The sequence below is a fragment of the Lepidochelys kempii genome, chromosome 14 (assembly GCF_965140265.1).
Source record: "Lepidochelys kempii isolate rLepKem1 chromosome 14, rLepKem1.hap2, whole genome shotgun sequence".
Classification (NCBI taxonomy): domain Eukaryota; kingdom Metazoa; phylum Chordata; order Testudines; family Cheloniidae; genus Lepidochelys; species Lepidochelys kempii.
In genome coordinates this window covers 13,788,834-13,816,288 of record NC_133269.1, presented here as the reverse complement: position 1 = coordinate 13,816,288, position 27,455 = coordinate 13,788,834, and the positions used below count along the sequence as shown (strand labels likewise).

The following is a 27,455-nucleotide window of genomic DNA, read 5'->3' as shown; positions in this document are numbered from 1 at the left end:
AAGCCGAGCACTTGGAATGCGCACGTCTCTGAGCTTGAACACAGAGCGGGTTCCCAGACATGTAGAGGGGAATGGGGCAGCACACCACTCCCGACGACACCTGGCACTGTGGCCAGGTGCTCTGTTGTATCCAATTGAAATTGCAGGGGGGTTAGGGAGGCAGAAAGTAGTGTCCCAGAATTTGGCCGGGACTCTTGGACTAATACCCCAGCCCTCACCACAGAGTGCAGTGAGGCTTTCAATAAGCGTTGAAGACCTTGGTTTTATGTCTCAGTTGTAAAATGCGGTGCAGGTCCAGCCAGAGAGCTCTCGCATCTAGTGGGTGGGAGAGAAGTCCTTCTTAACCATTCAGCATTGCAGGTTTCCTCCTGGCTGTTAAACCATTGTTAGGCCTGGCAGGAAAGGGATGTTCACAGTCGCTCCTGTTGGGTTTCTGGGCTGCAGTGATATCACTTTTCAACAGGATGGCCACTGCAATGTCCAGGAGACAATCCCCTCCATGTTAGAATCATAGAATCACATTGCACTTGAAGAAGAGGCTTCCCCTAGAGAATCCATCCTAGATATTACACTGAGCTCTGCACACGGTGTTCAAAAGCAACTCGTGGTTGGGTGCCCAACCTGAGTCACCTTAAAGCCTCTTGAGTTTCTGAAAGGGCTGAGTGCTTACCTTCCAAAACAAAGGCCCATTTAAGGCATCTCCAGTTGGACCTCCCCAAAAACAAGGCACCTCAAATACCTTGTGCAAGTGGTGGCCTGGAAGTAGAGCAAGTGCTGCATGGTGACCCATGCAGTGCAGAAGCTACACCGTGCCCTTGGGAGTCAACAGCGGCGATGTCAACAGCGGCGATCAAACCTGGGACCGCTGGATCTAACGCCAAGATCCTCCACTGCCAGAGCTGGGTCTGTTCGCAAAGGCTGTAGCAGGCTTATCAATCGCTATCTGTAGCCCACCCACCATTAGAGGAGGACAGGACCAAAGGAAATCAGTAAAGCTCCAATACGGAGCTCATTGTTGCATCTCAGTGCTATCATTTAAGGGGGTCTCCGTAGCTGCAGACACAAGATCTGAAATGCCAAATGTTATTCAAAGCCTCACAGACGTCCCTTTCACAGCTTATTCCTGGTGACAGGAGCTTCTGACCTTGCCAATGTACAGATTGTTGAGATGAACAATAGAGCTGGAGTTTTTCTTGATGGAAGGAGTAACCTATCAACAAGGGTGTCTCAGAACCCACAGCTAGGTTAGCATTCCAGGGGCCCTTGTCATGGCGAGGTCGGTCTGCCCCACTGGGATGCTTTATGTTTGCAAATGCAGCTGCACTGAGTGCTCTGGGCTGTCTCTTGATGCCTTGATTAGGGGACCAGAGATGCTGATGCCCGCGCACAAAAGGATCAAAGTAAACCTTTGTGCTGACAGATTGAGAGTGTGGTTGTCACCAACAGGGGCCTGGCCTGAGACTCTTTCAGGGCACACTCTTTCCAGGTGCCAAGGGGTGGTGTCCAAAGTGTACTATTTTGCATGGCAGATCCAAGGTGAATCCTGCACAATGAGAGTGTATGGTCATGGGGACACAACCAGAGAGAGAAGCTTGGGGACAGGAGTCTCGAATCAGACAGGGATAGCAGGGAGCAAACAGAACAGGGCTTTGTGAGAAGTAGCAGAGGCAGGAAAGACCATGTGAGACCAGAGGGTGGGGAGACAGCATCTGCGATCCTCCATGAAAGGCAGGTGAGTTGTGAGCATCACTATCATTCCAGCAGGTCTTGGAAGATAGGGAGGTTTTGAACATTGGTAGGCTTGCCGTGGTGGAGCAGAGGCAGGACCATGGCCAGGGGGTCCAGTCTCATTGTTCTTTATCCTCCTGTCTCCTGGGGCGAGTTTTTCAGTAGTGGCTTCGGAGGTAGTAACATCTGGAGCTGCCCTGACGTACACCTGAAGATGGGAGCATTTGCCTGGTGACCCATGACTTGTGAAGAACTCCTGCATCCCCAATGTCCTCTCCTGTACTGACAGTTAGTTTCCTCCACCTTCAAAGTAGAACTTGGCTGTTTCTGTTTCCCAGCAGAGTCCCTGATGAATATCCCCCACACCTTTGTGTTTGCAGGTTGCCTATGGGACCACAGAGAATAGCCCTGTCACCTTCATGGGATTCCCACAGGACAACATCTCCCAGAGAACTGAGACGGTGGGGTGCATCTTCCCCCACACAGAGGTGAACTTGATCTTCCCCACCTACCCTGCTGCCCCAGCTTTACAGTCCACAGCAGAGCACAGCTGCTGTTGCCGTTCCTCATTCCTTGAGCTGCAGCCAGCATGGGACTTGCACTGTGCTTGAAGAGCCTGTCTCTCTTGTGTTGCAGGCAAAGATTGAGGATCCTGAAACCGGGGAGATTGCCGCTCTGAACAGCCCTGGGGAACTCCAGATTCGAGGCTACTGCGTCATGCTGGGGTACTGGGAAGACCCCGTCAAAACCAATGAAGTGATCGCTGATGACAGATGGTACAAGACTGGGTGAGTTTGGGAACTACCTAGAATCCACTCTTTCCCCTTTCACTTCTGTTCTGGAGGGAGGGCGCAGGTGTCTGGCATTGGATGGGAATGGATGTGTCCGAGTGGGAAGCATTAACTTCTAGTAACAGGCCAGAATCAGCTCTACTGGCAGCATGGCCAAATCCATGAACTTCAGTGGAGTCGGACCAGTTTACACCTGGGCAGAATTTGGTCCATAGCATTTAGTACAAACCACTACCGGAGATAGGACACTGCGCTAGATGTGTCTTTGCGCTGTTCCCATGAAATAACCAGATGCAGATGCATATGTGGGTGGGGAACATAGAGAAAGGGAGGGGAATGGAAGCAATTCTAGTTTAGATTGAATTCTGATGCAGGTTCCTGGACGTTAGAGTTATTGGGAATCCTTTGATCCCTGCATGAGAGTCTCCTCTTGGGGTTGCAGAAACAGTGATGCATCTTCTATGGACTGGATAGTGGAAAATCTAACCTCCTGGTGGTCAGGATTAAGAGCTCTAGGCTCTGAATATGCCAGTGGGAAGTCTTCCTCTGGGCTGATTGGATGGATGAGCCATTCTCCAGTCAGCTGGGAGATCTGGACTAAGGGCTATGAAGTTGACTCAGGTGTTGTTTCAGGGACATTGCTGTCCTGGACAAGTATGGCTACTGCAAAATTGTAGGTCGTTGCAAGGACATGATTATCCGTGGAGGGGAAAACATTTACCCAGCAGAACTCGAGCAGTTTCTACACACCCACCCCAAGATTGAGGAGGTGCAGGTGAGTAGGATGGATAGGCATGGTGGGGTGGGGGTAACGGGCATGCTGCCATCCAGGACATTTGTCAGGAGGAGCCTGTTTGCTTTCATCCATGCTCAGCTTTTCACCTAGCTGGCGATCTGATATACAGAGGAAGGATGACTTTGGGCTTAAAATCCAAGAGTGAGAGTAGAACTCCTGGGTTTTGTTCCTCTCTTTGTCACAGACTCATTGGAAGCTTGGGCAAAATCCCTGCGCTCCAATTTCCTGTCTGCCAAGCAGGAGATAACTCTTCCTTTCCTCATTTCTAAACTCACAGCCACCTGGAAAGTGCTGTGAAATCCACCAAGGGAAGGCCTTATGGAAGGGCACATTATCATTAACCACAAATTATGAACCAAGAAATCAGAATGAACTCTCTCCCTGTGCTGAGTCACTGCGGAGAGGAGTTGCACTGAGGGTTCCATTGTCCATCCAGTAAGAAGCTGTGGCCAGCTGCTCCAAATCTGCTGGGAACATCCTCCAGTTCCCATGACAAACCACACCTGGGTGTGCTGGCTGCACGACCGGCTGTTGTTTAACCCATAAATAATCCAGTTCTTTAATTACTGCTGTGTTTGCTCCAGCATCTCAGTGCAATAACCCCAGTATGGAAGAGCTTCACTTTCCGGGGCTTTGGGTCACTGCCTTGGGAGTCAGCACGATCTCTGTGTGTCTGGAATTTCAGGATGTTGGCTTGGGATGGTGAACGGTGGGAGAGGAGACAGGGAAATTGTGCAGCCAAACTCGAGGGGAATCGCTTAGGGGAAATCCAGCTCCTATGTGGAATGATCTGACCTTCCTAGCTTGGTACAGAGTAGGCCTGTAAGCTCAGCCATGATAGGGTTTTGCTGGGGATTGTGTACGGGGATGGGGAACCGAGCTTACAATATTAATAAGCTTTGCCCTTCTGTAACCCCTTTTATCTGCGGCTCTCAAAGCACTCCAATTAATTAAGCCTCACAGCTCTCCCTCTGAAGCAGGGACTCCATTTTACACATGGGGAAATGGAGGTACAGAGAAGGTTGCCCAAGGCCTGGGAATAGAACCCAGGAGGCCTTGCTCTCAGTCCGCTATTCTAATGACTGGAGCACAGTGCCTCAGCCAGGAAAACAAAGTGAGGGCCGAGGGTGGGGACAGAGCACTGACCCGAGGAAGGGATAAGGAGCTTCCATTAGGGAAGGGAAGGGGCCAGATGACTCTTGGGAGAAGATCACTTCCTAGGACTGATGTCCTCCCTCCCTCCCTCCCAACAAGGTGATTGGCGTGAAGGACCAGCGAATGGGAGAAGAGATTTGTGCCTGCATCAGAGTGAAGGCTGGGCAGGAGTGCACGGCAGAGGAAATTAAAGCCTTCTGCAAAGGGAAGGTAGGAACTCCCCATCCATTCCCATGCCGTGCCCACGTTTGCTTTGCTTTTCTCAGGAACTCAGCGTATTAAGGGTCCGATCCCCAGTTGGAGTAAATCGCCACAGCTCCTTGGAAGTCAGCGAAGTCCTCTACACCCACTGGGCATCAGGCCTGAAACCGGTCCCACGTATTCCTGACATGAGCAGTGACTGCCATAACGCTGCCCTTTGTAACCAGGGGTGACAGACGATGCCCTGTCCGTTATTACTTGCAGGCTGTAGCTGTCGGCTCTCTCTTTTCAGATCTCTCACTTCAAGATCCCTCGGTACATAGTGTTCATGGAGAAATATCCACTCACCGTCTCAGGGAAGGTAAGGGATAGCCCATGGGCTGGGGTGCTGGGGCGCCGGGGACTAGCTCCCCGTGGCTGTCTCTCCTCTGACTCTGTCCTCTGTGCTCTAACTCCAGATTCAGAAATACAAGTTGAGAGAGCAGATGGAGAAGCAACTTCTGTTCTGAACACAAAGGTGGAGGATCCAAAGAGAAGCACGAATGGACCTGCCTCAGCCAGTCTGGTGTGTCTCCATCCACACCAAGCCAAGAACAGCAGCTGGGAGCTGGTTCCCTGCCCCCACCATCCCGTTATACCGCTGGCTACCTGAAGTCAGCCTGGTGATGCTGTCAATTAAAACAAAGAAAACCTTTCTTTTTCCAACTCAGATCTTTTCATAAAGACTCAGAACAGTGGGGGGAAGAAGGATGGAGGGTAGACCAAAGGAGGGGGCATCCAGACGACCAGGTTCTACTTCTGACTGCCAATCCTTTGATACGGCCTCTGCAGGTCTCTCTAATCTGTGTATGTCTCATGATGAGACTTCCCTACCTTCCAGGGGGCTGCAAAGTGTTTTGAGATCCTGTGGTGGGTGGGGCTAGAGAAATACAAATGATTCATGTTTAAATATTTAAAAGATTCTGCCCCATAAGAGCCTGAGGCTGTTGTAGGCCACCTATGCTTCAATTCCCTGGCAAAGAAAACTCCAGCGTAGCTGCATTACTCGGAAGGAAGGTGAGACTAGATTTCCTGGGTGATATGATGCTGCCCTGGACCTGCCACTGTCCAAAGAGTGAGGATCTGAATCAGGAGAAAGGGCTTTAGGAAGAGCCAGCCACGCTCTGCCTTTGTCTGACCTTCCTCAGCGCTCAAGGGGTGTCCTCGTGAACAGCAAACGGGACCCAGAGCCTCCCAGGTATTTAGGCTCCTAACTTCCATTGAACTCAGAGGGGGTTAGGAGCTGAGCTTTGTGTGAGGATTAGGGCCCCGTTCCCTGCAGCTGAATGGAAGGGATGGAGTCAGAGGACCGGTTCTGTTCCCAGCCCTCCCTTGGGTGTTTTGAAGTGACATGAAACTCTCATCAATCTCATAACCGTTTATTTCTGCCTGGAAAGGAAGCTCATTAGACACGGTACAGAAATGCCAAAGGATCCGTCCCGTCGGAAGCACGAGACAGAGCGTGCCCGGGACGGTGGTTTTACGGAAGTTATTTGGCGCCTCCCAACCATGAAACACTGAGCAGAGGGGCAGCGGTCCGAAGCTCCTCTTCCCCTTCATGCACAATGTCCCACTCCAGCTGGAGATCAGATAGACGACTGATGACGACGATCCTGCACCACTGACCTTCCCTTCTCCCTGCTGCTCACTGGGCGTCTGCTGTGGCAGAGCCGTATGGATTCATAACACTTTCTAAAGAGCCCTGCTAGGGCCATCCTTGAACTCCTCCCACCCTGGATCTGGAGCGCACTGAAATGTAGAGTAGAGAAAAACATGCTCCAGTGAGGACCCCGAGTTCTCTTTGCTGTTAAAGTTGAGGCATTTCTGCAGTGGAAGAGAGAGCGGAACTGCTGGATTTGGTCACAGGAGGGAGCCTCTGGGCCAGTCCCTCGCAGTTCCCGTTTCTTACAGAATGTGTAGAAATCCGGAGTCGCTGCTGGTTGTAAGGTGCAGTCTCATGCTCTGACTGCAGGGATTGATGGGGCAAAGCTAATGCCTGTTGGAACTGGCCTACCCAATGCCCAAGCATTCTGCTAGGGGGCAAGGATATTCTAACCTCTTCTTTCACCCCAGTCCAATGTCAGAAACACACACACAGGGAGGAGCAGCGAGAGCAGGAGAAGGGAGATGGGTCAGTGAATCCTTTGTTTGTTTCCCAGAGATCTTGAGTCTCACAGCTGTAGGGTGGGCTCTACCCATGGAAGCAGATCCTCAGAATGAAATATCCGAGGTCATGCTTTTCATCTGAAAGAAAACAAATGCAGCAGTTTCTTTCAAACCCAGACGCTTTGGGCTGGCAGTGCTCTGGGTCTATGTGTGTGATACATATATGGGGTGGATAGTGCCTTAACTGGAGGTGGAACATGTGTCCTTTTCCAGCCTGCTCTTGTTGCTGCATTCCTTGGCCAGCAGGCTGCGCTGACGTGCAGTATGCACTCCCTTCACTTTGCCCTGTAACGTGTCACCTGTGGGGCAAGGAGACGAGAATAGTCTCCCCCCTGAACCTGTGACAGTCACGTTGGATGTGGAGATGCACTTCTCCTTTATCCCTAGTTCCTAAGTAAGACCGTTCCTGAGGCAGGCGCACAGAACTCATTGCCCTGGTGTGTGTTACACAAAGGGGGCTGAGTATAACCCAGGATTGTAATGACTCAAAATCAATAACATGCTAGTAAAGATAGGTCAGATCTACAGTCCTGCCATCAAAGGAAACAGAGAGAAGGGAGATGAGCTAATATCTTTCACTGGACCGATTTCTTTTGGTGAAAGAGACAAACTGTTGCGAAGTTAGGCCAGGAAAAGATATTCCCTCACCCACCTTGTCTCTTGAATATCCCGGGCCCAACACGATGACACCAACAGTGCAAACAATCAAAGGAAATACATTTTAACTCCCTTCTCGCAGTGTTGGGGAAGGCGGTAGCTCATGAGAGGAGTGCTCCCTAGTGCTTGTTTCATAGCAGTGCATTTGCACAGTTCTCGTGTTTGATGGGAGTGCGCTGTATACTCACTAGGGCAGCAGCACCCTTGCTGATGGATGGAACAGAAGGATAGAAAAGATCGCCACGGCATTGGTAAGAAGGAACACCGGGACCCATTGTGTTACCCTGCAATAAATACGTCAATAATGGATTACAATCAGCAAGCCATCAACCCGTAAAACCCGCTGTCGCCCCATGTCTCTCCCCGTAGCCTGGGGCATCTCAAATGGGCCTTCATATCGATGCAGCAGAGCGGCGTTGCCAGGAGCCTCGTTAACGTGGCGCCAGTTTGCACGAGTTACATCTGAAGCCAAAATCTAGCAACCCCCCCTCACTGGCGCGCTGGCCTTGTCCCCGGAGATGGTGCCATGTGATCTGTGCTCACACGCTCCAGCAAGGGAGCCTTAGGGTTTATGTGGCTTTAGTGCCAGCCTGAAAGACCCAGACGTGGACGGTCTCTTTACCTACGGGCCAGCTACAGAGAGGGCGGCAGCAATGCCTGCCCTCCCACAGCATCTTCCCAATGGGCCGCTCTCTGCCCACCTGCAGGTCGTAGTCCCTGGCCCCTGACCAGGACTGGGGCAGTCAGAACAGGAGCCCGAGGTGGGAGGCAAGGCTAAGGTCAGAGGCGGGCTTGGCTACTCAGGGGACAGGGCAGGAAGGCAAGAACCAGGAGCAGGTCGGGAAAGTAGGAACCAGGAGCATGGCAGGGAACCAGGGACAAGTTGGGAAGGCGGAGCTCAGGAGTCAGGCACCATAGGCAGGGTCCGACGTAGCAGCCAGCCAAGAATTCTCATAGTTGCACAGACAACTTGCTCTGTCTCTTTCTGGCTTAAATAGCGCACCCAGCCCAATCCTCCACTCAGCTTCTGGAGGTGGGAGGGATCTTTAGGGGAGCATAAGGCCTTAGGGCTCCCGGTTCTCCAGTCACTAGCAGAGCTATTGGGCAGTGGGGCGGATGCAGCAGCGGCCCGGGTTCAGGACCCGGATCCTCACACCATCAGGGACTCAACAGCAGCCGTCATTGCCAGTTGTGAAGCTGTTTCCTTTGAAGTGGACGCCTGTCCCCTGGGAACCGGACAGAGACCACTCGCTCCTTCCATATAGGCCTCCCACCCCCCAGCCACCACAAGGGCGTAGTGTTTTGTCACTAATACCTCTGAGCTGGATCTGAACCCGGGGCCTAGACAGCAGCGTATTAATGCCTAGGCCTAGGGCAGCAAATTTGTAAGATCAGCCAGAGGCGCCAACTTCCCCCAGCACCGGTGGGTGCTTGCGCCCCCACCCCGCACCCCAACTCCACCCATTCCCCAAAGTCCCCGCCCCAACTCCACCCCCTCCCTGCCTGCATTGGTCCCCTTCCCCAAATCCCCGCCCCATAGTCAAGGGCCAGGGACTACGACCTGCAGGTGGGCAGAGAGAGGCCCATTGGGAAGATGCTGTGGGAGGGCAGGCATTGCTGCTCCCCTGAGCATGCTGCGTTCCCCCCTCTTCCTCCCTCCCTCCCAGCCACGCAAAGCTGTTTTGCACACAAGTGCTGGCAGGGAGCGGGGAGGAGCAGGATCCGGCAGCGCGCTCAGGGGAGGAGGCAGAGCAGAAGCGAGCTGGGGTGGGGAGCTGCCGGGGGGGGAGTGCGGAATTATTTCAGGGCCTAGGGGTGGCAAAATCATTAATCCGCCACTGGGCCTAGACCTGAAGGCTCTGTGTGCCGTCATCAGTCTCCAGATCCCCTTCCCCCGCAGCAGCAGCTTCCCCTCTGTTTGAGCACACAGAGACTACCAAATGCCGGGAGCGTGCACTGGGCCCTGTCCTCTCTTGCACTGTCTCCCTCTCCCATCGGGGGTCAGAGCCCAGTTCTCAGCACACACTCACCTGGCGGGAAGGAACAACCATCTCTAGGTGAAGCACTGCCATCTCGTCTCTCTTGCCCACTCCAGCTCTTCTTTTTATAGAGCTAACCCCACAGGAGGAAATTCCAAGCTGATCTCAGCAGTTTGAGGCTGAGTCAAAGAGGGACGTGTCACATCACAGACAGGATGAATGGCGTCCAGATCTGATCCTGCTGCAACTTCTCTTTTTCAAGGGTCCCCCCCCCCACTCCCCTGCAGAAATAATTAATTTCGCCAGAGCTGTTAATAGAACAAGCTCGAAAACCAACCGCACAGCTACTTGAGCTGACGCTGAGGGAAGGATATGACACTGCTGCCTTGGGGACTGGGAAACTTCCTGACGCCAGGCTCCCTTGAGTCAGGGTGGGTGCAACTGAGGGCAGAGACAGAGATACTCAGTGACTAGTGGAGCAGGGGTCAGGGGCTGGGGGTACCTCGGGTGACCAGATAGCAAGTGTGAAAATTTGGGACCCCTTTTTTTTTCATGGGGAGGGGTATAGTTGCATCTGTAAGACAAAGCCCCAGTATCGGGACGTCTGGTCACCCTAGGGCTACCCCGCTGGATGGTGAGGGGTGGGAGGTGAGCTAAAGGGATCAGCAGCACGCCCTGGATCAGCACCAGTCTGACACTCCACTGCCTGATGGAAGCGTTACCAGTGGGTGATGGTGGAAATGGGGGCAAGGGAAAGGAGATGGAGGAAGAGGTGATGCCCCGTTAACTGACTGTAGGGAGGCCGGCCCTTGCCAAAGGAAGGGTTGGGATAGGCACGGCACAACAGGAGCTGAGGCGGGGGTTCTCACAACAAATGTTTTGGTGGCCTCTCGGAGTGCGGTCAACAACTCTCGCTAGCGGCTGCTCTGACAAACCCGTCTCTGTCCCTGCCTCCCACAGCCCTTCAGCCAGAGCCCGCCCTGGGGAAGATGGGTCGGGAACTCACCGGCCACCTGCAAAGTCCCAGGCTCCCTCTGCCCTGGCCAGCTGCCCAGGTGAGTGCCCCAGCGAACAAAGGCCGCAGCTGTCTACACTGACAAGAGCCACCTCCAGCGCCGCGCCACGCACGCCAGCCCTACGTATCTCCAGAAGTGCTTCCCGGAGCCCCCAAGGAGCCGGGGCAGTGCAGGGCACGGATCCTGCTGGTGGTGTGAGTGCGAACATCAAGGCTGCTAGACAGTGCTTAAGAATGCACAAGTGCCCGAGAGATGGCACAGCCTGAATTCATGTCTCTTAACCCCTGCCCCAGCCCTGCCGTTGGAGCTGAATGCACACACGAGCTGAGGGGTCCAGTGCACGACTCCTTTATAGACGGGGGTGGGGGGTTGTGTGTGTCTGCCCATCCTACTCCCTTCTCCTCCAGCAAACAGGATCTGCTCTTGCCACTCCGGCCCATGCGATTAGCCCATATCCAAGCCTTGCCAGCTGGTTTCCATTAGGAGACATGGATGATACAAAGCCAGTATTTCTGGTGCAATGTTGGTAATGTCCCAAGAAGGTGCCCAGAGCCCTATTTGCCTGAGCACAGTGGGCACAAACAACAGCGGGCAGTTTTCTTGCTCTCAGTTTCAGTCTGCCCCTCCAGCCAGTCCTGTGCCCAAGGAGCTCTGTCCCTCGCAGCTCTCTCATGCCTTTCTCTCTCCCTTTCTGCTGGGTTTTTCCTCAACACACATGCATCTTGGCTCCTGCCTTTGCACCCAGTCCCAGGGAAATCCCTCAGGACACTCTTAGCCCCATTGTAAGGAGAGTGATCACTTTACATAAGCTATTACCAGCAGGAGAGGGGGGAGGGGGAGAGAAAACCTTTTGTAGTGATAATCACCCATTTTTTCATGGTTTGTGTGTATAAAAACGTCTTCTGTACTTTCCACGGTATGCATCTGATGAAGTGAGCTGTAGCTCACGAAAGCTTATGCTCAAATAAATAGGTTAGTCTCTAAGTCTAGTCTCTAAGGTACCACAAGTACGCCTTTTTTTCAAGCTTCATAGTGCAGCCAATTGTCTTGCAACAGCTTCAATTGTCTCCCGCTATCTCACCCCAGCCAGGGGCTTAATTGCTCCTTCCATTTAGCCTGAGAGTAGCTGGTTGATGCCCCCATCAGCTTTAACCATGTCTGTGATGTTTATAAATAAAAGACTAGCTTGATGGCTGCCATTAACACCTTCCAGCATCACGCTCTGTCACTGAGACACCTTCCTCCTAATCGCCTGACCCTCAGGCACTGGGCAGGACACAGCACAGAATCCCATGGACTGAAAGACTGGAATTTCATCCTTTGCATGTCTCTAGAAACCAGGACCGGAAGAGGCTTCTGCTGGGAAAGCCTTGCCTTCTGGCCCTGGTCCAGCAGCACGAGTGTTGCCCAACGGCCTGATCGGCCTTGCAGCACAGATGAACGCGCAGCCGCTCTCTTGGGCGGACTCAGCGACGTGGCCACGCACAAGCTGGGGACGTAGCCTTTAGAAGTGGCAGGATAGGTTGGGCTGCAGGCCATGGCACTGGTGGAATCTCAGCCATAGCAAAGGCTATGCTGCTGCCCTAGCTATGGGGCGAGGTGGGAAGAGCAGGAACAACAAACCCGAAGGCTGGTAAGTTTCCTAAGGGTTCAGGAACGAGACCTGGTACCCCAGTAGCGTCCCACCTACTATTCCAACGCACGGGGCTTTTCTGCACGATTGCACAAGCTAGAAGACTTGCTTTCACTCCTGGGCATGCAACCAAGATCAGCAGTGGCCAAAATGCATTACTAGATGACGTCTGTCTGTTTTCCTACAACATGAGCAGGTGGGCCCAGGTGAAATCCAATGGAAGAAGTGGCACATCACTAAAATCGCTATTACGTTTGCTACCTTTGTTGGCTGCGCTAGCAAAGAGGCCTAGGAATGAATAGGCACTGAGTGACTTATCTTTTCCCACAAGAAGGGTGTGAACCTTGACAGAGTAACTGGGGGAAGCCTTCATTGCTATTGTCTGTGCTATGTGCATGAGTTCAGGGGAGAGAGGACCTCAGCCTTGCTTTCATCAACTTGCATCAGCAAAGAATGTTTGGTTCTGGTCAGCTCTGGGATGAGAGGGATTGTAGAAGCCAGAACCAGCCAGAGTAGGGACCTGCTGCACTGGAAATGGGGTCAAATAGGGCCCAGATGGGGCCACCCTTCACCCCAGCGTCCCTGGGACTCTTCAGGGGAGACTCACACGTACTCTGGGGGCATTAGGACCCATGTGATACCTCCCTCCCCACTTGGCCTTGGAAAAACTGCAGGGAGGAGCCAGCCAGGCCCCAGCCCCCCTATGAGCAGCTGCAGAATGAGCCAGAGCAAGGAGGGACCTTCCGACATTCAGAGACCTTTCCACTGGACTTTTCTCTGCCAATTTCTCCAACCATTCCCCACCCCCCCGGTCTCTTCCCCTCTGCTTTATTACACACCTGCCCCTCAACCCTTCTCCACCCCTACCCTCACTCTTCTCTTTTCTTTCCATTTAGCTTGTTCCCTCCAGACTAACCGCACCAAAACCAAAGGAACAAAAAATTGTGGCCCTAACACGTTTGCTGCCATCCCATTGGTCACTTTGCTTGTATGTGCTACCTCTCCCTCTGTGTCTGTCTGGTCTCTTTAATTGTGAGCTCATTGGGGCAGGGACTGGCTAGTACCCTGTACAGTGCCTAGCACAATAGCTAAGCTGGCCTGTAGGCACCTTCACAATAAACACGATTAGTAAGACCAGGCTGCTGCAGGAACTGGCGTTGGCAACTTGGCTGGTGGTGCTGGTCTCTCTCAGACAACACTAAACCAGTTTCCCAGCATGGGCTGCAGCAGTGGGATGCTGCAGCTGGTGCCATCTTTCAAATGAAATGTAAAAAGGAGCTACTAGCCTGTATTCATATAGCCTGTGGGCGTTAAAGATCACATGGCACTTTAATGACAGGTTTCAGAGTAACAGCCGTGTTAGTCTGTATTCGCAAAAAGAAAAGGAGGACTTGTGGCACCTTAGAGACTAACACATTTATTAGAGCATGAGCTTTCGTGAGCTACAGCTCACTTCATCAGATGCATATCGTGGAAACTGCAGCAGACTTTATATACACACAGAGAATATGAAACAATACCTCCTCCCACCCCACTGTCCTGCTGGTAATAGCTTATCTAAAGTGATGGATGGCCCACCTGATGATCACTTTAGATAAGCTATTACCAGCAGGACCGTGGGGTGGGAGGAGGTATTGTTTCATATTCTCTGTGTGTATATAAAGTCTGCTGCAGTTTCCACGATATGCATCTGATGAAGTGAGCTGTAGCTCACGAAAGCTTATGCTCTAATAAATTGGTTAGTCTCTAAGGTGCCACAAGTACTCCTTTTCTTTTATGGCACTTTAAGTAAGAGAGAGGGGATTCGCTCCAGTATCTAGGTTTGGGATCTTTCCTTCTGCCCGAGCCAACTCCCTCTGCTATTTTGGACAGCTACCCTGTTCTTCATTTCCTGCCCAAGACGGCTGTATGATGCTGAAGGGCTCTGTTAATGCAGCTGCCTGCGGAGAGAGGCTTTTCAATGGTGGGTGGAGTGGTTCATACGCTTGTAAAGCACTTTGGGATCCACTGAGCTGAAAGACCGGGGATAAATGTACCTTATTCTTACTGCTGACAAGCTGGAGCTAGGATCCACCGAGCCGGAAGACCCGGGATAAATGTACCTTGTTCTTACTGCTGACAAGCTGGAGCAGCTCCAGTGCTAAATTCACTTGAAACCAGAAGGAAAAGAGACTTCACTGGCAAATGAAACCCAGGACAACACAGGTGCTGCCACGACTTCCCCCTCAGCTCCTCACAAAGGATGCTCCAGCTCCTTGCTCTTCTGGGCACCAAAAGTAGCAACTGCTGCCCTCACTTTGCTGTGCACACCTGACAGATATTAATGCGCTTTCCTGGCAGGTGAGTCCTTCCAACTTCACCTTTGGCCCAAAGCCAAGCAGGAGACGTGTGAGCCCAAAAGAAAGTGCTGAGAAACCCCCCTAGAGATGGGAATTAAGAGTTCAGCAAGGCAGGCCCCTCTCTCCCTCTTCACTAGTGCATAATTAGATGTCATTAGTTTAGCCGGTTACTACAGATGCGCCACCTGCTGTTTGGCTGTGGGAATTACTGGCGGGCCTGGTAGGATTGGCCTTTTAACATTAGTTATAGATTTATCAAAGTGCGCCCGTGACAAAAAGCTCTGTACGCGGTCTACACAAACCCGGGTCCCCCAGCACTGCCTTCGTTCTCCTAGGCAGCCCCCCACAACAGGCAACATTCTGAGTAAATAGCTGAGCTTTGCCCCCGGCCCTGACAGTCAAGAATATCAGGCTCTGTCACCCCCGGTGCTGTTGGCCAAAGCAGCCCAGCAGATCCCAGCCATGGCTAAGAGCCTCTGAGGAACCAAGCAGGGCCCAGACCATAGCGAGTTATATAGCTCCACGCCACCGCCTCGAACTGCAGCTGGAAGCTACTGTGATCTTTGGAGAACAGATGGAACAAGCTCCCTGGGCTTAGCATTGCTGTGGGGGGGGCCAGTGTGGCCTAATGGACAGCACACGGACTGGGACGTATGAGATCTCAATTCTGTTCCTGGCTCTGCCACGGGCCCACTGAGGTAACCTTGGGCAAGTCACGTCACCTGCCCGTGCCCCAGTCTCCCCATACGGATAATGGTACTGACCTCCTTTGTAAAGTGCTTTGAGATCTACCGATGAAAAGCACTGGATAAAAGCTGTACAGCGGTGTTGTGACCATGTTGGTCCCAGGATATTAGCGAGACAAGGTGGGTGAGGCAGTATCTTTTATTGGACCAGCTTCTGTTGGTAAGAGAGACACGCTTTGACCTCACACAAGTCATTCCCCGCCCCTGTGCCTCAGTTTCCCCATCTGTAAATTAGGGAAATACTTTGAAATCAGTGGTTGAAGGGCACGGACTCAGAGGTAAGTATTACTAATTAAACACACTGTGCATATCAGAGAAATACCACCTGAGGAGTTAAAGAAAAGGACTTGACCAGCCAGGCCTCCCAACAGGGCTTGAAAAATGCACTCATTGACTCGCTGCTGCCATGAGGGAAAGTTGCCCGGGTAATTAAGCTACTCACGGGCGTGTTTGCAGGATAAGGGCCTGCGTACATACTTTATAAGTACCAGATTATTTGATGGTTTCCTGACTAGAAAGTCCAGGCCTAGAGGGTATAAATTAATGAGACACAATATCCCCTTGGGAACGTTCCAGTCATTTAGTTATACCTGGAAACACTTATTGTTAATGAAACGGCTTGGTTTTTAGTACTGAATGTTGTGGAAGTGAGCGTTGCCTGAAAAACAGGAGAGTGGAAAGTCCATCCCACGTGCCCCGGACACAACGGAGTTGCCTTCTCTAGGCTGAGCTGTGTGTTTTCAATCAGGAACTTTATCACACCCTGGCCAATGTCACACACGGAATGATGGGCACATGGCACCATACAATACCAACTACCAGCCTGCTGCCCTTGTGTGCGGCTGTTCAACAGAGCGTGTGCCACACACAGAGCGTGTGGGAACGGACACCTCCAGCGGGGTTGTTACAGAGATTGGGACTTAATTCTATCCCAAAGCCCCCTTCTAAAGCTCACCCCAGCACCCAGCTCTCCTGCTTCCCAACCGGCCTCAACCTTCACGCTGCAAAAAGGCTCTCTCAGTTATTTGTCCGTTTATACTGTGTGTAAGTGGGGAAGGCTACAAGAATGCGGGTAGAAACGGGGAGGGCGTGTGTGGCTGAGGTTAAGACGGAGTGGGGGTGGGAATGGGGTGAAAGGGTTGGTAGGGAATGGGGGAGCCATGAGATAAGAACGGGGGGAGGAAGGGGTGGCTGGGGGGGCAGGAACAGAGAGAAGGAAGTGGTGGTGTGGGGAGCTATGGGTTAGGAACAGGGGGATGAAGGGGTGGCTGGTTAGGGCTGAGATCAGGGGTGTGGGAAGCAGGGGGTAGGAACAGGGGTAGGAAGTGGTGTTGGGGGCAGCAGGGGATAGGGACGGGAGAAGGAAGAGGTGGCTGGTTCGGGTTGCAGGGGGACCAAGTGGGGGCTGGTGGGGGAGCTGTGGGGTAGGAACAGGGGGATGGAGGCGGGGCTGCGATTGGGAGGAGGCAGTAGGAGCAGGGAGGACGAAGGGGGAGCTGGGGGACATGAACAGGGGGACGGGGAGGCTGATGAGGGGGCGGTAGGAGCAGGGGGACGAAGGGGGAACTGGGGGGTACTAATGGGGATACAGGGGGGCTGAGATCGGGAGGGGCGGTAGGAGCGGGGGGACGAAGGGGGAGCTGGGGGGTAGGAACAGGGGGATGCGGGGGTGCTGGTGAGGGCTGAGATTGGGAGGGGCGGTAGGAGCAGGGGGACGAAGGGGGAGGTGGGGGGTAGGAGCGGGGGGACGAAGGGCGAGCTGGGGGGTAGGAACAGGGGGACAGAGGGAGGGCTGAGATGGGGAGGGGGCGGTAGGAGCGGGGGGACCAAGGGGGAGCTGGGGGGGTAGGAACAGGGGAACACAGGGGGCCTGAGATCAGGAGGGGGCGGTAGGAGTAGGGGGACAAAAGGGGAGCTGAGGGGGTAGGAACAGGGGGACACGGGGGGGCTGAGATCGGGAGGGGGCGGTAGGAGCGGGGGGACGAAGGGCAAGCTGGGGGGTAGAACAGGGGGACACGGGGGGGGGCTGAGAGCAGGAGGGGGCAGTAGGAGCGGGGGGACGAAGGGGGAGCTGGGGGGTAGGAACAGGGGGACACGGGGGGGGCTGAGAGCAGGAGGGGGCGGTAGGAGCGGGGGGGACGAAGGGGGAGCTGGGGGGTAGGAACAGGGGGACACGGGGGGGGCTGAGAGCAGGAGGGGGCGGTAGGAGCGGGGGGACGAAGGGCAAGCTGGGGGGTAGAACAGGGGGACACGGGGGGGGGCTGAGAGCAGGAGGGGGCAGTAGGAGCGGGGGGGACGAAGGGGGAGCTGGGGGGTAGGAACAGGGGGACACGGGGGGGGCTGAGATCGGGAGGGGCGGTAGGAGCAGGAGGGGCTGGTGAGGGCTGACGGGGAGGGGGGGCGGGAAGAAGCAGCCTGAGAGGCGGCACTGGGGGCGGGGGCTCCCGGCCGCACGCGCTCGGGCTCCGCTGCGGGGAAGCCCAGCAGGGGTCCCGGCCACACGCGCTGCGGAGCCGCCCGGCCGGTCCCGCCCCGTGACCGGCGGGGCGGGGCAGCTCATGGCGGCGCCGGGCTGGCGGCACCCTCGGGCCCGGCTGGCCGCGGCTCTGCGCAGCCTCCGAGCGGCGCGGCAGCACCGGGCGCGGCAGCCGTCCCGCGCGGAGCCGCTCCAGGCGGCCCTCTACGTGCACGTGAGTGCGGGCCGGGCCACGTGCGCGCGCGCCCCCCCCCCAATGCGCGCGCGCGCCGGGCCGGATCCCGTGCGGACGCGCGTGCCCGTGCAGCCTGTGCCCGTGTGGGCGCCCCTGGCCGGTGCCCCGTAGGAGCGGGGGGCTGCGTGCGGACGGGAGCTGAGGCCCAGGGCGGGGGCGAGGGATGGCCCCTCTGAATGCGGCCGATCACCCTAGGGAAGGGCTGGGCGCCCCAGCCCGCGTCCTGGGATCCCACCCTGCTCGGTGTCGTTTGGCCTCCTGGGCCGGAGTCCGGGCGCGCCGCTGGGTCACCCGAGCCCCGTGCCGCCGGCGGGGCGGGCTGCGGCGCCTCGGCCGCCCTCGCGTTCTGGAAGGTGGGAGGAGGAGCGCGTGAGGGCGCCCGGGCACCCCACAAGCCCCCGGGGGGCCGGCTGTAGGGCAGCGGCAGGGGTCGTGCCCAGCTCAGGTGTCCGTGTGCTAACGTCGGTCAAGTTGGGGCGCTAGAATAGCAGGTGCAGGCTCAGCTAGCCGCCCCCCTGCAAGCCGAGATCCTGGGGCGGGTGCCCAGGTGGCTAGACCAAGCTGCCCCTGCCTACACCCTCACCTGGCTATTTTTAGGTGCTAGCTGGAGGTCTCCTAACCGGAGCTGGGAATTACACCTCCCGGTTGCAATGTAGACGTATCCTGAGTCAGGACAAGGCTTTGGCCTGTGTGAACCTCTGGGTCTGAACTTCTGTACTAAATGTAAAAAGAAAAGGAGGACTTGTGGCACCTTAGAGACTCACCAATTTATTTGAGCATGAGCTTTCGTGAGCTACAGCTCACTTCATCGGATGCTGTAGCTCACGAAAGCTCATGCTCAAATAAATTGGTGAGTCTCTAAGGTGCCACAAGTCCTCCTTTTCTTTTTGCAAAGACAGACTAACACGGCTGTTACTCTGAAACCTGTACTAAATGTAAGATGGTGCCATCTTTACTGGGAAGGTAACTTCCTCTGGATTTGAGTGAGGTCTCCAATATAATCTATGGCCTAGGTCCAATAGCTGGCAGTCGAAGCTAGACAAATTCAGACTAGAAATAAGGCAGTGAGGGTAGTTAACCGTTGGAACAATGTACCACGTGTGGTTTCTCCATCACTGAATACTTTTAAATCAAGATGGGGTGTTTTTCCAGAAGTTCTCCTCTCGCTCCCGGTGGGGCCTGATCTTGGCTGGTCCCTGGGCACTACCATAATACAGTAGAACCTCAGAGTTATGAACACCAGAGTTATGACCCCAGTAGGGTTGCCAGGCATCCAATTTTCGACCGGAACACCCGGTCAAAAAGGGACCCTGGTGGCTCCGGTCAGCACTGCTGATCAGGCCATTAAAAGTCCGGTCAGTGGCACAGCAGGGCCAGGCAGGCTCCCTGGCTCCACGCGGCTCCTGGAAGCAGCGGCATGTCCCCCTCCGGCTCCTAGGTGCAGGGGTGGCCCGGGAGCTCCATGTGCTGCCCCCGCCCCGAGCACCAACTCCGCAGCTCCCATTAGCTGGGAACAATGGCCACTGGGAGCTGCGGGGGTGGCGCCTGCGGACGGGACATGCTGCCGGAGGGGGGACATGCCGCTGCTTCTGGGAGCCGCCTGAGATAAGTGCTGCTTGGAGCCTGCACCCCGCACTCCCTCCAGCGCCCCATTCTGCTGTCCCAGCCATGAGCCCCTCCCGCACCCAAAGTCCTTCCCAGAGCCCGCCCCCAACCCCTTGCCCCAGCCCTGAGCCCCCTTCCGCACCCCAACCTCCTGCCCCAGCCTAGTGAAAATGAGCAAGTGAGCAAGGATGGGGGAGAGCGAGTGATGGAGAGAGCAGGGGATGGAGTGAGTGGGCAGGGCCTTGGAGAAGGGACACGGACGGAGCCTCAGGGCAGGGGGCAGGGCAAGGGTGTTCGGGTTTTCTGCAGCCAGAAACTTGGCAACCCTCGACCCCAGTCAGCCACACCCCTCATTTGGAACTGGACGTGTGCAATCAGGCAGCAGCACAAACAAACAAAAGCCAGCACAGCACAGTGCTGTGTTAAATGTGACCTACTAAAAAAAGAAAGGGAAAGCAGCATTTTTCTTCTGCATAGTGAAGTTTCGAAGCTGTCTGAAGTCAGTGTTCAGCTGTAAGCTTTTGAAAGAACCACCAGAACGTTTTGTTCGGAGTTATGAACAGCCTCCATTCCCGAGGGGTTCGTAACTGTGAGGTTCCACTGTAACCATATTCATAATACAAACAGGAATGAATTAAGGGAAGCCCTGTGACTAGTGTCACGGGAGGTCAGACTAGATGATCACAGTGGTCCCTTCTGGCCTTCGAGTCTACGAATCCTGGTCCCCGTGTCTCTTAGTGGCCGTACTGCCAGAAACGCTGCAGCTACTGCAACTTCAACACGTACATCCCCCGGGGCCTAGACGAGGAGTCCGTGAGGAGCTGTCTCTCTCGGGAAGCCCAGACCCTGATCCGGCTCAGCCAAGTCCAGAGGTGGGTCCTTCAGCAGGAAAGGGGAGAGAGTGGCGGTTGGGGGAAGGGAGGTAATGTGGTTCTTTGTGGCTTTACAACAGCAGCCAGGGAAAGCGGCATGTGGGAGGCAGAGGTGGTTAAATCCACCCTGCTGTATTCCACAAAGGCTGTGCTGACCTTTAGCTTTGCACCCGACCCAGAGCGGCTGGGGGGCTGGGCGTGGCTTCTTTGACACTGTTTCCCTTTCCTGCTGGGGCTTTGCAGTAAGGGTCTATTGAGGTCCGAGGGAGGGGACGTCCTGCCTGAAAGCAGGTGTCCCCTGGGGCATGGGAGGAGGATTCCTCCGCGGCAGTGAGTCTGGAGGTAGCCTGCACAGCAGCCCATTCACCCTGTGAGACTCCAGGCCTCTCTCCCCTCCGCTCGGCAGGATCAGCTCGGTGTTCTTCGGCGGGGGCACCCCAAGCCTGGCCAGCCCGCTCACCATCGCTGCTGTCCTGGAGACCGTCTCTCGCTGCACCCACTTGGCGGCGGACGCCGAGGTCACTCTGGAAGCCAATCCCACCTCAGCAAGTGCCTCGCGGCTGGCGGGATTCCAGGCGTCAGGAGTCAATCGCCTCTCCATCGGCATCCAGGTGAGAAAGCAGGAGATTTACCCTTCTCATCCTCAGGCACACACCCCCCCCGACCCCCGTCCCCATGCTCTTCTCTCAGGGACACTCTCTCTACCTTCTCCCACAGGGTCCTGCTCTATCTCGCTCCCTCCTTCACTCTCTTTCTCCCTCTCGCTGTCTCCTCACGTGCCCTTCTCATCCCTCTCTGGGGCTTCCCCGTGCTCCCTCCCCCAAAACCTCTCTAAAGCAGCCTAAAGCACCTCTCCACCGATCATTCTTGTTCTCTGCAGTCCCTGGATGATGCAGAGCTGAGGCTCCTTGGGAGGAACCACATGGCTGATGAGGCTCTGGGGACCTTGGAAGAGGCAAAGAAGCTGTTTCCCGGCCGCACATCCGTTGACCTCATCTTTGGCCTCCCCGGCCAGAGTGTTTCCTCATGGGCCAGGGGGTTAGAAGAGCTGCTTCAGCTGTGTGATGACCATGTGTCTCTGTACCAGCTGACGCTGGAGAGGGGCACCTCCCTCTTCAAGCAGGTCCAGCGGGGCTCTCTGCCCGTGCCCAAGCAGGAGGTGGTGGCAGAGATGTATGAATCTGCCCGGGAGATGCTGCGGGACGTGGGATTCCGGCAGTATGAGGTCTCCAATTTTGCCAGGAATGTGAGTCCCTCCCCTTGGCCTGTCCCTTTTGCAGTGTGTCCCAGATCTAAGCGGGGGGAGAATAAACCCAAATAATTCAGAATGCAACTGGTGAGAGGATCTGAGCTCCCCAAGCAGGGGACGTGTTCCGGGGCGAGATGTGGGGGAGCAGATGCAGGCCCAGGGGAACTCTCTCTGGATGTTGGCAGTGGGGACGAGCACTGAGCATGCACTCTGCTAGCAATGCTTGCTGAGATTCCCTCTCAGCAGGGAGCTGGGGTGGGCAAGGAAGCTGGACTGTCTTTTCAGCCCAGGAGAGAGATGGGAAGCCCAGCACTGAAAGAGGAAGCCCTGCTTACTCTGCACACTGTGAGAAAGATAAACCCAGAACCCCACATGATGGGCCTGATCCTGCTAGGTGCTGAGCGCCTACCAGACCCGTTGAGTCCAATAGGGAGTCACCATGCCAGAAGCCTTGAGCATCTTGCAGGAATGGGTCCAAAGAGATTTGATTCCTTTTCCTGGCTTATGGTGTGTCATTTTCTCCTGCAGGGGGCGCTCAGTACCCACAACCTGTCCTATTGGCAAGGCAGCCAGTACATAGGGGTCGGGCCAGGTGAGTTCCCTGGGAAAGTAAGAGGCACACGGGATCTCACCAGATGGGGCTGTGTATAGAGCTACAAAGCAGCCTCTCCGCTGGGGTCCAGTTGACCTCTACAAGGAGCTGCTGTGAGGAAGCTCATCCTCCCAGGGCACTGTTGCAGGGCCCTGAGCGATGACTGACCCTTGCAAGGCACCACCTCTCGCCCCCCAATCAACCCCATGGCTCTGACCCAAGGGCCATTGCTGCTCTGGGGGTGATGAACTCCAGGAGGGAAGGGATGCTGCAGAAATGCTTGTCATTATCCTAGGAGCTCATGGGAGGTTTGTGCCGCGAGCACATGGCGAGAGCCTTCGGGAAGCCAGAATACAGACCTTAGAGCCGGACAGCTGGATGAAGGAGGTGCTTGCCTGCGGACACGGGACCCGGAAACAGACTGTGCTGAGCCAGCTGGAGGTGTGAGTATTGGGGCAGGGCCAACAGTCGGCTCACCCCAGGTGGTGTCTGACTCCTCCTCCTCCTCCTCAGCGTCTTGGTGCATGTGGCCTTTCCTGCAAGCTACTGAGATAAAATAACCTGGGTGCGGGTCACTTGCCAGGACTGTGTGGCTATATTTCACCATCACTTCCCTGCCTTTTCAGGGCCTCGAGCATTGATGCCCCTCGGTCCTGCCCTTACTCTGCCTGTAGCACATATTGGGTCTCCTATGGACTGTGAGACTTTGGGCTAGTTTTGGTTGTTGGGCTTAGTGTGCGGGGGATGGGGGCTGGTGGTGGCCTGTGACATGCAGGAGGTCAGGCTAGATGATCTGGTGCTCCCTTCTGGCCTTAAACGCTATGCTTCTAACCGAGCGGGAGCCCGATCCTGCCATTCTCCTGCAGGCTAAACTATGAAAGACAATGGGAGCTTTGCCAGCAGGGCTGCAGTCTCAGGCCCTTGAAGGAGAACAATGTGGGCAGCCTTTTCCCACTTGCACTCAGGTGCTCCCCTTTGCCTTCCTTGCACCTTCAGCCCCAGATGCAGGACCACCTTCGGGAGCCCCCTGGTGACCCCACAGCCCTCTAGCATCGCTCTTTGTGTTGTAGGTTGGAGGAGGTTTTGGTCCTGGGGCTCCGCATGGACATAGGAATCACACACCAGGTGAGAGCTGGCTCTCGGTTGTAGCAGCCTGTCCTGCGGGGGTTTGAACTCTCAGAGCGTGGCTTTCGCAGCTGGCTCTGGACAGGGCCAGCAAGAGGAACCATTTCCAAGGAGAGCTCTGGTCAAGTGCTGTGTGTGGACTGGCTCAGCAAGGAGTGGTCTGTTCTCTGCTGGGATTCTGAGCAGCTCTGGAACTCTCACAGGGATTCCCTTAGTCTGAATTGCCAAGATGTCAGCCCCTGGCCCAGTACAGCTGCTATGGGTTGAAAGCCCCAAGGGGCAAATGTTTAAAGGTATTTAGGTGCTTAGAGATGCAGATAGGCATTTGAAATCAAAGGGAGTTAGGCACGGGTAGCTTTTGAAAATCCCACTAAGTGCCTAAATGCCTTTGAAAGTTCGGCCCAAGGTCATCAAGTCCAAACGGTGAATTCAGTAATCCCCCAAACCTTTACAGTCAGGATACAGGTCCCAGTCACACGCGGTAGGACAGGATTTGATTGTTTGTGGCACCTTTGATAGTCCAATCTCATGTTTGGATCACACATTGCTGGGCACAGTATGCAAAGTACAGTAGAAGTTATCAACACCGGAGTTATGAACTGACCAGTCAACCACACACCGCAGTTGGAAACGGAAGTACGCAGTCAGGCAACAGCAGAGACCAAAAACGGCACAGTGCTGTGTTTAAACATAAACGGCTAAAAAAAATAAGGGAAAGCAGCATTTCTCTTCTGGGTAGTGACGTTTCAGAGCTGTCTGAAGTCAATGCTCAGTTGTAAACTTTTGAAAGATCCACCAGAACGTTTTGTTCCGGGTTATGGACATTTCAGAGTTATGAGCAACCTCCATTCCAGAGGGGTTCATGACCCTGAGGTTCGATTGTAAGTGCATTTACCAATACTAGATGCTGACCGTGCGGTGATTGGACGTGGCGGACAGGTTCTCCCACCCTTTAGCCCTGACTTCTAGGGGTGAGAGAGGAGTTCAGTCTCTGTTGGCTAGTCAGGGGTATTACCCACTGGGCCATGCGAACGGCTCCTTGGACTGCATGCCACAGCCAGAGATTTCAAGGGGCTTCTGTTCAACCCCCTTTTTTAATGGGCACCCATAGAAACTGCACCTGCGCTTCTGGCACCCTCAGCTGGAGATGCAAATCTTGTCCGTTAGGCAGCTGAGCACCTGATTTCTCTCTGCGGGATCAGGACTTTCACACTGCCCCCATCACCGCAGCATCAGGCACAGTCAGGGATTGAACCATCTAAATTAAGGGTGCAAAGCCAGGTGAGTGCTATTTTTGCAGGAGCAGTGCAGATGCAGAAAGGCAGGCAGCCCTGAGAAAGGCTAGGCCTCTCCAAGAGGATCACACCCTTCCCTCTAGAGCTTTGTGTGGAATCTGTTACTAGGCAGGTGAAACTAACCCCACAAAATAAAAGATCAAAGCCCCAGTAAACTCTGTCAAGTCAGTATTTACAAGGAGTCTCTCCCCCATCAGCACTGGCTGCAGTTTGCCACCAGCCTGAGCCTGTGGGACGTGTTTGGAACCTCAGAGGAAGTGAAAGAGCTGGAGGATCAGGGCTTGCTGCTTTTGGACAATAGGTAAGGACTGTGGCGGGGGAAGAGCCCTGTTCTTTGATGGGGGGGATGATCCATGTCCTGCTTTTTTCCCAGGGGGCTCAGGTGCTCTTGGAAAGGTTTGGCAGTGCTGGACTCTCTGCTGCTGACCCTCCTCAACCAGCTCCAGAAGTCCTGGGAAGACAGAACAGCCCATCGGACCTGAAGCTAGACAGCCTTTCCCAAAAGCAGCAGCCTTTCCCAGCAAACTCCAGCAGTCCTGGATGGACAGGGGACCCGAAGACAGACAGATCTTGCATCCAATCTGGAAAGCATTGCAGCAGGGGAGGCCGATCCTAAGGAACAACTTGGCTCTTGGCTGAAGTCACTTTGGAGCCCTCAGTTTGCAAAATCCAGGACTAGGGCCAAATCCAGGCTTGGAGTAAATCAATGCAATTTGCATTTGCTTATAGCAGAGAGGAAGCTGGTTTGTTTGTTTTTTATGTGCACCATATTTGCTCAGTGGCTACTGCAGAAAATAGGGTAAAAGCATTTTAATTTTAGATTGAATGGAAAGATACATAATAGTGTGGGTTTCAGTGACTTCAGTTCCCTTACTTCAGTGAGGAAAGTCAGTCTCTTCTAACACGGCTGCTACTCTGAAACCAGTCTCTTCTCTGCAGTCAGCATGTGATACAATCTCCCTCCAGCAGATGGAGATAAGGAGTGAAGCGAAAATACTGCAATGTCAAACCCCGAGGAAGGGCGAGCAGGTCATTTCCTGCCCGACGCTTGCAGCGTGCTCTGGACTGAACTCCCCACGGCCAGCGTGGGCGACCGGGACCGGCTAGAGCTACCTTTCACTCTGGCCGAGTTTTCGGAAGCCCTCCGTCTCATGCCCACTAATAAAGCATGTGGGTGCAGCTTGCTCCCTGTCCCCCTGGTTTAGCTCTGTAGCACTTTTGACCTTTTACGCTGGTAAGATGGACAGGGGAGCTAAGGGCTCCCTTGCAAAGGCTGCTGGTTATTCTCTTTGCCTTTCCTTGGATTCTGCAGAGTAGCTTGCTGTTCTCAGCAGCTGCCCCTCAGTGCAAAAGCAGGGCACCCCAGGGTTTAACTCTATCTTTCCCTGCCTGTCGTGGATAACGGAACCACAAGCAGAGGTGATGTCACAGAGACGCACATCCCCCCACCAGAAAGCTGGGAAGGTGCAGAATATGCAGCCCAGAATAATACAGTGGCGCCTGGGGTATCAATTCACTTCTGGAGGGAATTCAGTGCCGCCGGGACAGCGCTGGGGAATGACGTGCTCTTTGCCCACCGAACAGTTACAGCATAGGCATTGGCAGGCCAAGGCTCGCCTACCCCACCCCACTAATACGCCATAGCCCTGACTTCATGCTAAGAGGAGAGTTTGTCTTCAGTGGCCCTCTCAGCCCTTGGCCTCACTGCTGAATGGAACAAAGGTGTAATCGTCTTTAGACGGCAATTCATATGACAGTAGCACCTAAAGGCCCGCATCAGGGTCAAGGCTCTGTTGTGCCAGATGCTGTACATACACATAATAAGAGACAGTGTCTGCCCTGAAGAGCTTACAGTCTAAACAGACCAGACAGACAAAAAGTGGGAGGGGAACCAGAGGTCACACAGCAGGTCAGTGGCAGAGCCAGGAATAGAATCTGAGTCTGCTGAGTCTTAGTCTAGTGCTCTAGTCCAGGCTGCAGGACAGTGTCCAGCCCAGACATCACTTCCCTTTTAAACCAAAGCAAATGCACATATTACTGTACAGAAACTTGTGCTTCATTGTGGTCCTTGCATTCCCCGTGCGGAGGAGACAGAGGTGAGTGCCACATATCTTGGATCAGATTTAGGCCCATTATATTATGCCTAGCTTTGGTGAAGAGCTGTGCAGCTGTTGAGACATTCCTTCTGGTCTCTGGTGAATGCAAAGTGAAGAGCTCAGGTAAGCTTGCTGATCTACTCGGGTGTTCTGATTGCTACAGTCACAAGTAAGAAGTTTTGTTTTTAATAAACCAGCCTGTAATAGTTTGTCTCTGACTTAGTCTGGTAATTGTAGTTTAGCTGTAAGATCAATATTTGGATCCCGTGATAGATTACTCATGCAGTTTTCAAGACCTGGCGGCAGTTCAAATAGAGAATAATCATTTTAAAATATTAACTTGTTTTTATTTGCAATTTGTCATGAACTCCTGGAAGATGAAGAGGTCAACAGAAAAGCATATTACCCGACAGACCAGACCAGACCAAACAAGAGTTCTTTGAGTGCTTTATAATGGAATCAATTCCATACCGGCTGGGCAGCAACTCTGTGGGCAAAAGCACCAGTTTGCAATGAGCAATAGCTCATACATAGTCCTGGATCACAGAACCTGCTTTCGATAGAGAGGATGTGAAAGCTGAGAGGCTCAGGTTAAATGTGATCGTTCTGTGCCACCAGAGATGGGTAGAAGGGATCGTCATTTTAACTTCTAATAGCTTATACA

The 27,455-nt window shown here is 54.3% G+C and overlaps 2 protein-coding genes and 1 long non-coding RNA gene across 3 annotated transcripts in view; 2 read left to right on the top strand and 1 right to left on the bottom strand.

Annotated features, from left to right (window-relative positions):
- ACSF2 (acyl-CoA synthetase family member 2) overlaps window positions 1–5,376 on the top strand; it is a 54,495-nt gene extending 49,119 nt beyond the window's left edge. Inside the window, exons 11-16 of the mRNA XM_073311378.1 lie at window positions 2,109–2,216; window positions 2,365–2,516; window positions 3,153–3,294; window positions 4,570–4,680; window positions 4,964–5,032; window positions 5,130–5,376. Coding sequence (XP_073167479.1) covers window positions 2,109–2,216; window positions 2,365–2,516; window positions 3,153–3,294; window positions 4,570–4,680; window positions 4,964–5,032; window positions 5,130–5,180 — 633 coding nt within the window. The 3' untranslated portion in view covers window positions 5,181–5,376. The remainder of the gene's footprint in view (window positions 1–2,108; window positions 2,217–2,364; window positions 2,517–3,152; window positions 3,295–4,569; window positions 4,681–4,963; window positions 5,033–5,129) is intronic.
- Window positions 5,377–6,073: 697 nt separating this feature from the next.
- On the bottom strand, window positions 6,074–9,785 carry LOC140897458 (uncharacterized). Its single transcript, XR_012154738.1, has 3 exons — window positions 9,564–9,785; window positions 7,722–7,817; window positions 6,074–6,954 (listed from the first exon to the last, which is right to left on the bottom strand). It is a non-coding gene; the product is annotated as an uncharacterized lncRNA (long non-coding RNA).
- Window positions 9,786–17,686: 7,901 nt separating this feature from the next.
- On the top strand, window positions 17,687–25,293 carry RSAD1 (radical S-adenosyl methionine domain containing 1). The gene is made up of 9 exons (XM_073310597.1): window positions 17,687–17,936; window positions 20,301–20,434; window positions 20,841–21,045; window positions 21,315–21,680; window positions 22,212–22,275; window positions 22,571–22,718; window positions 23,346–23,400; window positions 24,893–24,996; window positions 25,069–25,293. The coding sequence occupies exons 1-9, from the start codon at window positions 17,805–17,807 to the stop codon at window positions 25,175–25,177; spliced, it is 1,317 nt and encodes a 438-aa protein (XP_073166698.1). The 5' UTR covers window positions 17,687–17,804; the 3' UTR covers window positions 25,178–25,293.
- The last annotated feature ends 2,162 nt before the right edge of the window (window positions 25,294–27,455 follow it).

Bases quoted from the DNA above. Each gene is read 5' to 3' on its own strand.
- RSAD1 (XM_073310597.1), top strand. From the start codon at position 17,805: ATGGCGGCGCCGGGCTGGCGGCACCCTCGGGCCCGGCTGGCCGCGGCT. The intron at 22,276-22,570 runs GTGAGTTCCCTG...TCATTATCCTAG, and splicing joins GTACATAGGGGTCGGGCCAG to GAGCTCATGGGAGGTTTGTG. The intron at 23,401-24,892 runs GTGAGAGCTGGC...CTCCCCCATCAG, and splicing joins ACATAGGAATCACACACCAG to CACTGGCTGCAGTTTGCCAC.